Below are 10,708 nucleotides of genomic sequence, written 5' to 3'. Positions count from 1 at the left end.
GGAGGATTTCAAAAATAAATAAAACAAATGTGTCTTTTAAGCTAAATATGTTTATACAAAGTACGTAGCGAACATAACTAGACATGAGTATTATCGTTTGTTGGTTAAATGAGTAATGAAGGTATTGCTTACTAAAGACAAAGCCTATATTCAGTGCTAGCAGTATAATAACACGGGTTGATACAAAAAAATTTACGTCCAGCTCTTGGCTGTACTGCAATTTTTTTTTAAGAATAAGATACGACCAATGTCCATCGAACACGGCCAATATATCAGGGTTCATTAGAGTTTTATTGTTAATGAGAAGGAGAGTAATACGTGTGTAGCATGATTATATCAGGCAAGGTCAAGGCTCGGAGTTGGTGAGATATATAGCTATATCTGGTGTAGGTTCGCAAGGGAACCACACGACGGCGGTGGGCAGCGGGTAGTAGGGATGCGCCTTCACAGACTTGTTATCGAAACGCCAGAAACGAGGCCCTCGGAAGAAGAACGTGTCTGTTAAAAGAGAAATTTGTTGATAAACCTCAAATAATATTATCAATAATAATCGTGAGAGGGGGTTTTATTGTCTACGTTACATTAATTCCAATTTCAACCCTGGAGCCTCTTATTCTCTGATAGACCTATCAAGAAGAGTATTAATACCAAAAAAGACCCTAGATTATACTTGGAATGCTTTAAATGTACTACACCCAAAGGGTGTTAGACTACCTCCTTTCCAGATCAGTGCTGCGTCCACGGGATACGGGACATCCCTCCACGCTGACATTTGCTTCGGATATCCTTTGTCCATCGTTTCCGTGTCTTCGTCGTAACGCCAGTATCTCTCGTCGTCTATGAGGTACGTCTTATTGTTGTAATTTGACAAAAACACGGTGGTCAGTTCGGCTACTCGGGAGGGTATCTTAAAATCTGTGATTCTCCCGCGTTTGATGAGGTGGAAACGCGAACTGAATGCAAAGTAACTGCGACCTGCAGATACGAAAGAAAGAATAAGTATTTGCTTGTATTATTTTATTATGTGTATACATTTATTGTTCTTTTCATTCACATTACTTAAAATGCGTACCTGAAAATATAACAATATGGCCGTTCCTGTTTTCATATATGGTGCGTATAACTTTAAAATGCCTCGGCAATCCCACAAACACATCGTGGAACCGCTTCGGATAGCCTTCCTCTATGATCTTTCTTTCGGATAAAACCCATACCCACTGGAAAAACAATTAAACCTGATTAAAACGTAGTTAAATTTTAATCGAGCATTTAATACATTAACGATCTTCACTGATAGAAAAACAATTTGGTATTCACGGACATACACGACTGGAAAAAGGTTGTTAGACAATATGCGATTTTATTAAGTCACAATTTATGCTCTCGTAAGTCGTAACAGGCCGCACCTCCTCCTCGAACACGTACAGCTTGTTCTGGATGACCTGTAGAGTATCGTAGTTGGCGTAGCACAGGTCTGGCAGGAGGTTTTCATCGCTGTCAGCCACTGTGGACCGTGGAGCTATTGTGAAACTGGCTGCGATCTCCGCCGACGACGGCTGCTCCTTCACTAAATTTTTTTTTATTAGGGTTTTTTGTATGATACAATAATAAATAGCACTTAATTAATCAAGTTTCACTGGTACCGCAGGTTAAACATTACAAATTAACATGTTTTATAGTTACGATATAGTTCCTGCATCCCCAAAATGTCATCTTCATGTAGCTTTTCGACGGGCACTTGGTAATATGGATACATCACTGAGGATTTAACATTCGAATGCGACAGCCCCAGAGCGTGGCCGACCTCATGAACGGCCACCGCAAAGAAGTCGGTGACGTCTTCGTCCTCCTCGTTGGCGTTATCACCCCATTGCTCATCATCGTCAAAATGCATCGCGCCATGGGGAGGTGGGAACGCGTGGGCCACCACATGACCTGGCCCGTCAAAAGGAAACCTACGTTAAAGTTCAAAATATATTTCAAATGTTTATAAATAGTACTATTTTATATGAATAGAATGATTCAGAGCGTGATAAAATGTATGGCCGTACTGTTTTCATAACTTAATGGGAAATTTGTAAGCGAGTGCTATTTTGTTTATAAATGAAACACTTTATACCCATCTCCATGATCCTTGCTGGCGAAGGACACTTGTATGTCGGCTGCGGAGCTTAGGGATTTAAAGCGTAGGTTTCCATGTGGCGCCCATACGGCCAACGCGTTGGCCATTAAAGCCTCTACGCGGGACTTCTCTAATGTACTCGAGCCATTGATAACCCTATCATTGAGATTATGCATTTGAGTTAATTGAGTATAAAAAGTCACTATTAAATTTAGAAGACGAACCTGTATGTGATAGCCTTTCTCCCCCATCCTTGTTGCAGGATATATCTTTTGATTTTGTTTGATTTCGTTTCGATATCTTTCACACCACAACGTTTTCTTTTAAATAGCTGTATATAAAGGTATTTAATATTGATAAGTTTGGCACTTTATATGATTAGCTTACTTTAGTTTTACGAACCTTTCTGGTTTCTGAATCTAGCTGTCCAGTTGGCGGAAGGCCAGCAAAGGTCTGCATACTTCGTACGGCTTCAGCAATAGATTGTGCCGTGTAAGTGGGGGAGCCAAACCCTTGTTCAGATAGGTAACCATATTTTTTTAAAAAGCTTACCTAAAGACAACATTAAAAAATCGATTGAAAAATCCTCACATTTAAAAAATCTAACTCGCACTTTTTTTTAATAAATATCCTTAGTGATTACACCTGATTGATTTTGTTTTTCTTGATACTTTCATATTAAAATAACTAAATGTTAAAGAATACACTGAAGGTTACGAAATCGTAAGATGTTTAAAAATACTTCTAATCATAAATAAACTGGGTCATATTAATGAGAGATAACGTAAAATATCAACATGGAATTAATTATAACTTATGACAAACCTCTTCAAACGTGACAACGTCTTCTTCAAGAAATATCGTCCGAGCTGCCGCTGGACTCAGCAAGCCCAGCAGCAACAGCACAACCAACACACATTTATCCAATTCCATTCTCACAATTAAATGGACAAAGAAAGACAACGCTTACCCTCTCCCGACCTTTGACGTCTGTTGATAATGAGCATACTGTATAAACACGGAGCTGGTTAACGCCCTTTGCCTTGCTTACTCATATTTCCTCCTCGCACTCCCATTGCAGTTTTCAAGACTCGAGTTTTATGAAATTTCATTAGCTACCTTCCGTAATTCCAACTATTTAAACCTCGTCTGGTTCCAGGAATTGTTATCATCAATAACTTTTTATAGTAAAGTAAAAACTCTAACTAAGGAGCATACTTTCAACATGTCATTTGCGAATCATTTATTTTAACGCTTAGTTTTCTTATCTTAGTTTCAATTCGAGGATTTCTTTTTGTATGACATAACTTTATTTTATATTGACTTCCTGTTTATGAAACACAGACTTTATTTGTTTTCAATCAACACTGAATCTCATAGTTAGGTATTAATTTAACAACAAATTTTGCGAAACGTTTAACAGAAGTGAGAATTCTAAGGATATTTTATTTCTATACTCTTTCGTCTTTCTGATTTTTTTTATTTATATGAAATTGGCAAGAACGAGTAGTCACAGCATATGGCGTTACGTAATTATTGATTGTGATAAAAACTAAACATTGGTCTTGAGATGAATTTTTAGACTATTTCGACGGTCATAAAATGTAGGCTGCCAAAAAACCAAGCGAAATAAGAAACCAATTTGAATGGGCTTCATTACATGCTTTTATTTAGCTTCACTTGTATGTACGTATGTATGTTTGTAACCGACGTCTTCCAACTCGATTATGACCCATTTTAAACGGACCGATTTCACTCAAATCTTGTAGGCTTATCAAGGACTCGTGGCAAATTAATACCTCGTAGCAATTATATCAATTTCATCATTAGGATTGCCAGGATCATCGTATCGTATCATAGATCCTTTCCATGAGAGTGAAAGAGACAGAGCATGCTCGCTCAAGCGCTATTGTATGTGTTGGTAAGCTACGTAGCTGCATTATCAACTGTCAAAAATCAGAAACTTTGGATAAGGAGAATTTTATATTTAATTTCTAAGTGAGTGAGCTGATACTAACTTAATCGCGATAATTACAAAAAATTTGCCGTGTCACCAATATGACTACTGGCAGGATCAACCAGGGAGATGTGTTCGGAAATCAAACTTCATGTTTACATTTAGATTATATCTATATATATATTACTATTACTTTTTTCATACGATTAGTTCAAAAATAGTATGACAGATATGGTACAAAGCGCCCCATGCTTTTCTCATAACAATACTAATATTTTCCGTCCACTGTTATTGTTAATTTTAAAGATTATTTTATTTATTTTAGTTGGGTTAATTAGAAAAGCATGTTTTTTAGTTTTGTTAAATTATATTTTATTTTATAACAAAAAAAAAAACTATCAATTAATATAAATTATCACTCACATTACCAAGATTATTATGTGTTACATCTCTTTTAGAAGTTTTCTACACCCTTATTTTTGTTCGGCTTTGAATCTTAAATAAAACCTTCGCGGTTACTGTTTACACTGATTAAAAAGTTATTTGCCGTCATAGTTTTCAAAGCGCGTTTTAATAATATCGCCTACGAGCTGAGTACATTAATATACAATGAACGGAACATCTTCGAAGCTACAATCTCAGTCCACCGTCCGATCGTTCGGTGCTAGCGAGTCGGACTTAAGAAGGCTTTACACTCTGTCTCTATCCCAGATAAGGAATCGTTGCGAGCGTGGAGAAAATAGTAACTACAAACCTTCACCCTTCGTAAGACACTACACAGTTTTTAAGTCAAGTAAGTTATCTGTACTTTTAAAAGTCTGTTGAAATAATACATTTATAGAATATACGTTGGATTCATGGCTACAATCCCAGAGTTGGGGTCATCAACCTTGTCAAGGATGACTCTCCTACCCTCGCTTTCTACGCGGCAGGGTATTGCGGCGTGATTTACGATTGGATGGAAAATACTATGATGATACTCCAGGGTCATGTAATCTGGCTTTCCATTAATAAATTAATAATTAAAATTATACAATATTTGGCGATTACTTATTGTTGAAATCGTTCATTTTATTTAGGCATTGACTTGTTATTCTGCTTATGACATATCTATGGACTATATATTGATATATAATATTCTTTTAGAAACATACAATTATTTGTATAGACTCAGACGCGAAAGGGGATTGGCTTGTTACTGCCGATTCGGGACCAGAGAACGTGGTTATTGTGTGGGATAGAAAAGATTGTTTTCCTCAAAGGACTATTTTTAATCCTCACGGAAATGTAAAATTGGCTGACGTGGTCATCAGCTCGGATGCTAAGTACCTTCTAACCTTGGGTTATCATGAAAAGGCTACTATTAACTGGTGGATATGGTCGATTGGTTCAGATGTCCCTCACGGTAATATCTGTCTCATTTAAAGTAGTAACTAGTAGTAGGCTTTTAGGGTAGATAAATACAAATGAGAGAGAATACACAATAGGGTACAATTCAAGGTGTTTTCAGCTTCATTAGAAGTAGACATCCCAAAAGGGGGAGTGGTGGATATGGGATTTAATCCTTACAAAAGTGAGCAGTTTCTTTTAATGACGAAACATGACATTTGGCTCTTTGTTTCATGTGTACGTATGTTAACCTGAGAAATTGTATTTTAAAACAATAATCTCGCTCTTCCTTTATTACTAAACGTACTTTAGTTAAGTCTAGTTGCTGTGCGATTTTAAATTAATATACTGAATACATTTTTAATAAACCTCCTAGAAAATATTTGTCTTCGAGAGAGGACTTATAAAAGAAACCGATGATTACGAACTTAAAATTAAAATACCCAACAAGAAAATTAATCCCGATAACGGTTTGCTGACCGCTTTCACGTTCGTGGAAGAAACCTCTCAGATACTCGTGGCCACAAGCCGGGGATCCGTTCTCGTTTATGGATACACGATAGAATTCACGGACAACGTGGATTCATCTTCCTTTGAAAACTTAAGATTCATTAAGGTGCTTAAAGTACAGACGAAGAGAATTAACGTCATCCAAAACATAGATGGGTGAGCAGATTTCATATAAATATGAGACATTGCGTTTTTCTTATTTAATATTAAGAAATAGAAAATTAATATAATCTATTCTAAATTTCAATATCTCGAAATTTTATCATTACAATTTATGCCTGTCAGGTTATTGTATCTTTTACTGTTCAGTAATAGATTTTAGTATCAGTCACTTTTCGTTTAAAACTCGTGGATTTGTCTTCAGAGTTGTGGTGACGGGCAACAACGCGGGTGAGATTCACTTCTATGACAACCAGGTAAAATTGCTGTATTGGATCCACGGCTTCACTGTCGACTCTGTCAAACAATTGAGTTTCAACATATCCCGAAGAAGCTACCAGATACTAGACCCAAAATGTTAGTATTGTATACAAACACTATCGAATAAAACAAACAGCTGTACATATAGTACTTTATATTTCAAGGCAGAAAAGTTTGCCAATGCTGGGATGATGTCCAAACTGAATTCGATGAAACGACAGGCCAACCGTGTCATAAAATTATGAAAAAAGATGTTCCATTAGATGCGACTACCGGAAACAAGCCGTTCATCATCAGAGATTTCATTGTTTGTATGTATACCATTCATGAAAATAAAGATATAAGGAATTCATGGCATAAAATTAAGTTCTCCTTCCAGGTACAAACAATGAGGGAGTATATTTTGTTGATTTTCTAACAGAGAAGCTGACCACAGTTTTAGATAATAATGTTTCACAAGCCTTATCCTTGTCTGTGAATCCGGAAAAGTAATAAAATTGTTTTTTTTTTTTGTTATCTTCATTGTTATAAGTGATTTATTGTTAATTTTTGTATGTCATGCTCTTTAGAACGTTTGTTTGCATCGGATATGGAAACGGTGTTATTGAGTTATTCAATTACGTTTCCCACAAATTGTTCGTAAGGGTCGATTTGAGAGAGCATTTTAAAACAACTATCCCGCCCAAGGACGACTCCCTCAAAGACGAACAAGAAGTCACTAAGCCAGAGATTTCAGTTACATGTTTGAAATATTCGCCATCAGGTTCGAAGCCATTTTTTTTTTAAAGATTTCATGAAGTAATCACGCTATGCATAAACGTAAACAATACTAAAAACTTTCTAGGATTACACCTAGCCTGCGGTCTAGATAATGGCGAACTAATATTCCTAGACCCCACCACCATCAGCATTAAATCTAAAACCCCCCATAAAGACACCAGCTTCGCGATCACTCAGATTAACTACAGCTGTGATTCTCGGACTTTGGCCTTGGCTGTAAGGATAAAAATGATTTTCTTTTATATAATCATATCACTCTATATATCTATATTATTTCTCCAACAGGACTCTGGCAGAACTGTACTAGTTTATAAATATGATTGCTCAAACTTTTTATGGACATTCATTGGGAAGCACAGAGCACATTATAAGGACGTAGCTTCCGTTTTTTTCCTTCCAAAGAAAAACGTGAATGGGGAATACAAGTTGTTATCCCTTGGAATGGATCGAATCATGGTTGAGTACGATATTGGCGAAAGTTCTGAAGAGTACCTCGAGGTTTTGAGTTTAGACAGAGTGGATCAGACTGCCATACCTCTATTTGGTATCCCATGGCCAAATCCCCCGGATATTGATCCAGAAATACATCGGACCGATCTACCCCTGATTCTTATTGCTAATGATGAGGTCAGTTACAGAAATATGTTGTATCTACGATTGCAATTGTCATTAACGAAGTTTTAAATGTTTTAAAAGTTCAAATACAAAATTGTTAACTATGGGACAACTATGACGTTATCTACTATACTGGGTCCAAGATACGAGAGCCCCGTGTGCCGTATGCAGTTAGTTACAATCACTAAGGACGATAGACAGATGCAATACCTTCTCTACGCTACCAAAAATGTGGTTGGCCTGCAGAAGATGCCGTTAGACGGCAATCCTTGGAAGCACACAGCTCTGCTGGGACATCCTACTCACGTTAATAAACTATTTTCAGTTTGAAAGATATTAATTCGAAATGGTGGTAACCATTAATTTGTAATAAAAACGCTTTCAGATTATCGACATGTGCTTCCGAGAAGATAGCGGAACGTTGTTTACGCTCGGAGCAAAGGATAACTGTGTCTATCAATGGGCTGCTAATTACAGGTTATTATCAAGTACCAAGTTTTATTTAAAGTAATTAGATGACCGAGGATTCGTGTGATCTGCCACATTGAATTACAGCAGCGTGATGTGTGAGGTTATAATGCTTTTAAAGCCATACCCAGTAGCGCGCATTTTATCATATTTTTGCAGTTTACATGCCAATAGGCATAGTTATTAGTTCTAGTACCTAATATACTAAGGCTTGAAAGAGATCTCATTTCGATACAGGAATTGGTTTGTATTTTGTAAATGTTTAATTTCGAACATTGACATTAAATATTATGTTTGATTCCCCGCAGGTCAGTGGAGACGACCACGAAGCTAGGTGGCGGTTATCTGGACCCTTACTACTGCTTGATGGAAGGCGGTAGACCAGGCTGGCTGTTCCAAGAGATTCGTGATCTATTTTACTATATACAGATTCTTTGTCAAGGAACCTTCTCACCTGCCATGCGACGCGTTAAGGATTTTATTCCAATTGATTCGCTGTCTGATCTGATGCGGGCTTTAGGATATTTCCCGTCAGAGTACGAGGTATTTATAGAGATGTATTAAACGAAATACACTTACTTCCGATCTCTTTGGAGTTGCCATTGCATTTACATCCACGTTTTAACATTGACTACTATTCTTAATCTATCTATATCTTTAACGATTATTAAGAGGTATATGGAAGATAATTTTTTAACAAAAAGTAATTAAGAAGACGACTTTTTATTTCATCATATTACTTAATAGTAATATATATGTCGCGTCTGTTTTTAAGTGTTATGTTTTTTTGGCAGAACTCTCTCCTGTTTCAGAAATTATTTAATTTGTCTGTATTTTATAGGAGTTAAGTATGGTGTCCTAAAAAGGTGGTTTACAGACAGGTTTCATTGGCCTAGACAATATTAAATACTCACTCCTTTTAGTTTTTGGTTATGGTTGTAGCCATTTACCATTCAATGAGGAGCCTTTTGTTGAACACTTTTATTTGCATACAAAAAGTATACAACAAATTTTGTTTCTCCAGGTAGAAAACTTAATAATAGAAGCGAAATATAAGGTTTTTCTCAAAAAACCAATGACTGAGATTGATTTCGACGACTTTGTCAAATTATATATAAATCATCGGCCAGCTCTTGGGGATAATTTCAAGAGAATTAAAAACGCTTTCCGTCGTTTTGCTGATGCTGATAACAGCAATCTTACCATAAGTCGCGACGAGTTTATCCGAATATTATGTACAAATGGTAATGTCAAATTATTTCCTACGTTATTAGTTGTATCTGGCTTTAAGCGCGGTGACAGCTGGCTACAAATAAGAAATGTAATTACCACGCAAAGTTGTGACTTGGACTCATCGGGATCGTTACAGGTGAAAGCTTCAGTAACCAGTTGTTGTGGTACCTCTTGTCAATATTATATGGACACAGTTTTGAAGATAGAACAGCCATGATGCCCGATGACTTTTCCTTTTTACCCGAGGTAAAACAACCGCAATTAAAAAGGAAATTCGCAACTTTAAATACACGTTTCAAAATCGTCAATTAATGAGATTGAGACTGTCGCGAGTATACATTTAAATGAAACTAATATTTTTAGGATTACTACGAGTACTTTATTATATTTAAAACTACATACTCCCGACGTTTCGGTTACTTTACAACTGTGATGTCTGTCCGAGTATGTAGCCTTTATATTATAAAATACGCGTAGCAATCCGAAAAATATTAGTTTCATTTAATCGTCAATTAATAATAAGAATATTTTGCTCATATTTGCATTACAACGAATTGTGCCCTTCAATAGATTATATATATTAATTTATGCTGGACAAAAACTTCTCTGATCATTATTTTTCGTTCAATATATTTATTGTATGTGATGGGGATTATTAGTTTATTATTCCCTAACAGGAGATAACATTGGAAGAGCTAGCAATGAACGTAATAGGAATACAAGACCTGGAAGTTCTATCCGAGCAGTACTCCATGAAGGAATCCTTTGGATCTCAACAAACCGGAGACACTTCTACAGAGTCTGCAATTAGTAGCAGATTATTTTAAGACAGACGTTAGCTTCCAACGAGTATTGGAATTAAATTTATTACTTCATTAAAACGTAATCTTTATTTCATCAATGTGTGATTATTAGCTTTTCCTTACCTCATGTGTAGTATGGCACATTATGAAGATACCATTAACCTCTGAACAAAAATGACCTCTGAACAAAAATACCTATGATTATGAGTAGTTGTATTAAAAAACAGATTTAAAAAATTGTCAGCCTTTTAATTTAATAACATACAGATGTAATGCATGTAGCTAGCTACATTCCACTTGAGAAAAAATTTCAAAAAAAATACAAGTAACAAAGAAATTTTAAAATAAAATGCAATTCCTTCATTGATTTATTGTTCATTTACTTATAAACATTATATATATAGGAGAAAG

The 10,708-nt window shown here is 36.0% G+C and overlaps 2 protein-coding genes across 3 annotated transcripts; one reads left to right on the top strand and one right to left on the bottom strand.

Annotated features, from left to right (window-relative positions):
• Positions 1-32: 32 nt before the first annotated feature.
• On the bottom strand, positions 33-8,847 carry LOC116767808 (matrix metalloproteinase-2-like). Of its 2 annotated transcripts, none has more exons than XM_061527399.1 (9): positions 8,716-8,847; positions 2,525-2,674; positions 2,347-2,453; positions 2,120-2,278; positions 1,684-1,955; positions 1,407-1,567; positions 1,073-1,217; positions 715-975; positions 33-498 (listed from the first exon to the last, which is right to left on the bottom strand). In XM_061527399.1, exons 2-9 carry the CDS (start codon positions 2,579-2,581, stop codon positions 347-349), a joined length of 1,314 nt encoding a protein of 437 aa, XP_061383383.1. In that variant the 5' UTR covers positions 2,582-2,674; positions 8,716-8,847; the 3' UTR covers positions 33-346. The 2 variants fall into 2 exon arrangements, with proteins under 2 accessions (XP_061383383.1, XP_032514208.2); XM_032658317.2 differs by lacking the exon at positions 8,716-8,847 and adding an exon at positions 2,948-3,104.
• Positions 4,620-10,391, top strand: LOC116767618 (cilia- and flagella-associated protein 251-like). Its single transcript, XM_032658021.2, has 17 exons — positions 4,620-4,844; positions 4,921-5,070; positions 5,226-5,484; positions 5,590-5,705; positions 5,845-6,134; positions 6,343-6,494; positions 6,563-6,709; positions 6,778-6,886; positions 6,968-7,161; positions 7,243-7,394; positions 7,464-7,805; positions 7,875-8,099; positions 8,179-8,270; positions 8,570-8,804; positions 9,286-9,505; positions 9,631-9,740; positions 10,172-10,391. Exons 1-17 carry the CDS (start codon positions 4,689-4,691, stop codon positions 10,319-10,321), a joined length of 3,099 nt encoding a protein of 1,032 aa, XP_032513912.2. The 5' UTR covers positions 4,620-4,688; the 3' UTR covers positions 10,322-10,391.
• Positions 10,392-10,708: the final 317 nt, after the last annotated feature.

Source organism: Danaus plexippus (genome assembly GCF_018135715.1).
Source record: "Danaus plexippus chromosome 9 unlocalized genomic scaffold, MEX_DaPlex mxdp_26, whole genome shotgun sequence".
NCBI classification, from domain to species: domain Eukaryota; kingdom Metazoa; phylum Arthropoda; class Insecta; order Lepidoptera; family Nymphalidae; genus Danaus; species Danaus plexippus.
Note: the sequence above shows the minus strand (reverse complement) of the source record. Positions and strands in the feature narration are given on the sequence as shown.

Coding starts and splice junctions, on each gene's coding strand:
- LOC116767808 (XM_032658317.2), bottom strand. CDS start 3,055: ATGGAATTGGATAAATGTGTGTTGGTTGTGCTGTTGCTGCTGGGCTTG. Junction 2,279..2,346: donor AGAAAGGCTATCACATACAG/GTTCGTCTTCTA, acceptor TCTCAATGATAG/GGTTATCAATGGCTCGAGTA. Junction 1,956..2,119: donor AGCAAGGATCATGGAGATGG/GTATAAAGTGTT, acceptor ACTTTAACGTAG/GTTTCCTTTTGACGGGCCAG.
- LOC116767618 (XM_032658021.2), top strand. CDS start 4,689: ATGAACGGAACATCTTCGAAGCTACAATCTCAGTCCACCGTCCGATCG. Junction 7,162..7,242: donor TTTGAAATATTCGCCATCAG/GTTCGAAGCCAT, acceptor AAAACTTTCTAG/GATTACACCTAGCCTGCGGT. Junction 8,271..8,569: donor CAATGGGCTGCTAATTACAG/GTTATTATCAAG, acceptor GATTCCCCGCAG/GTCAGTGGAGACGACCACGA.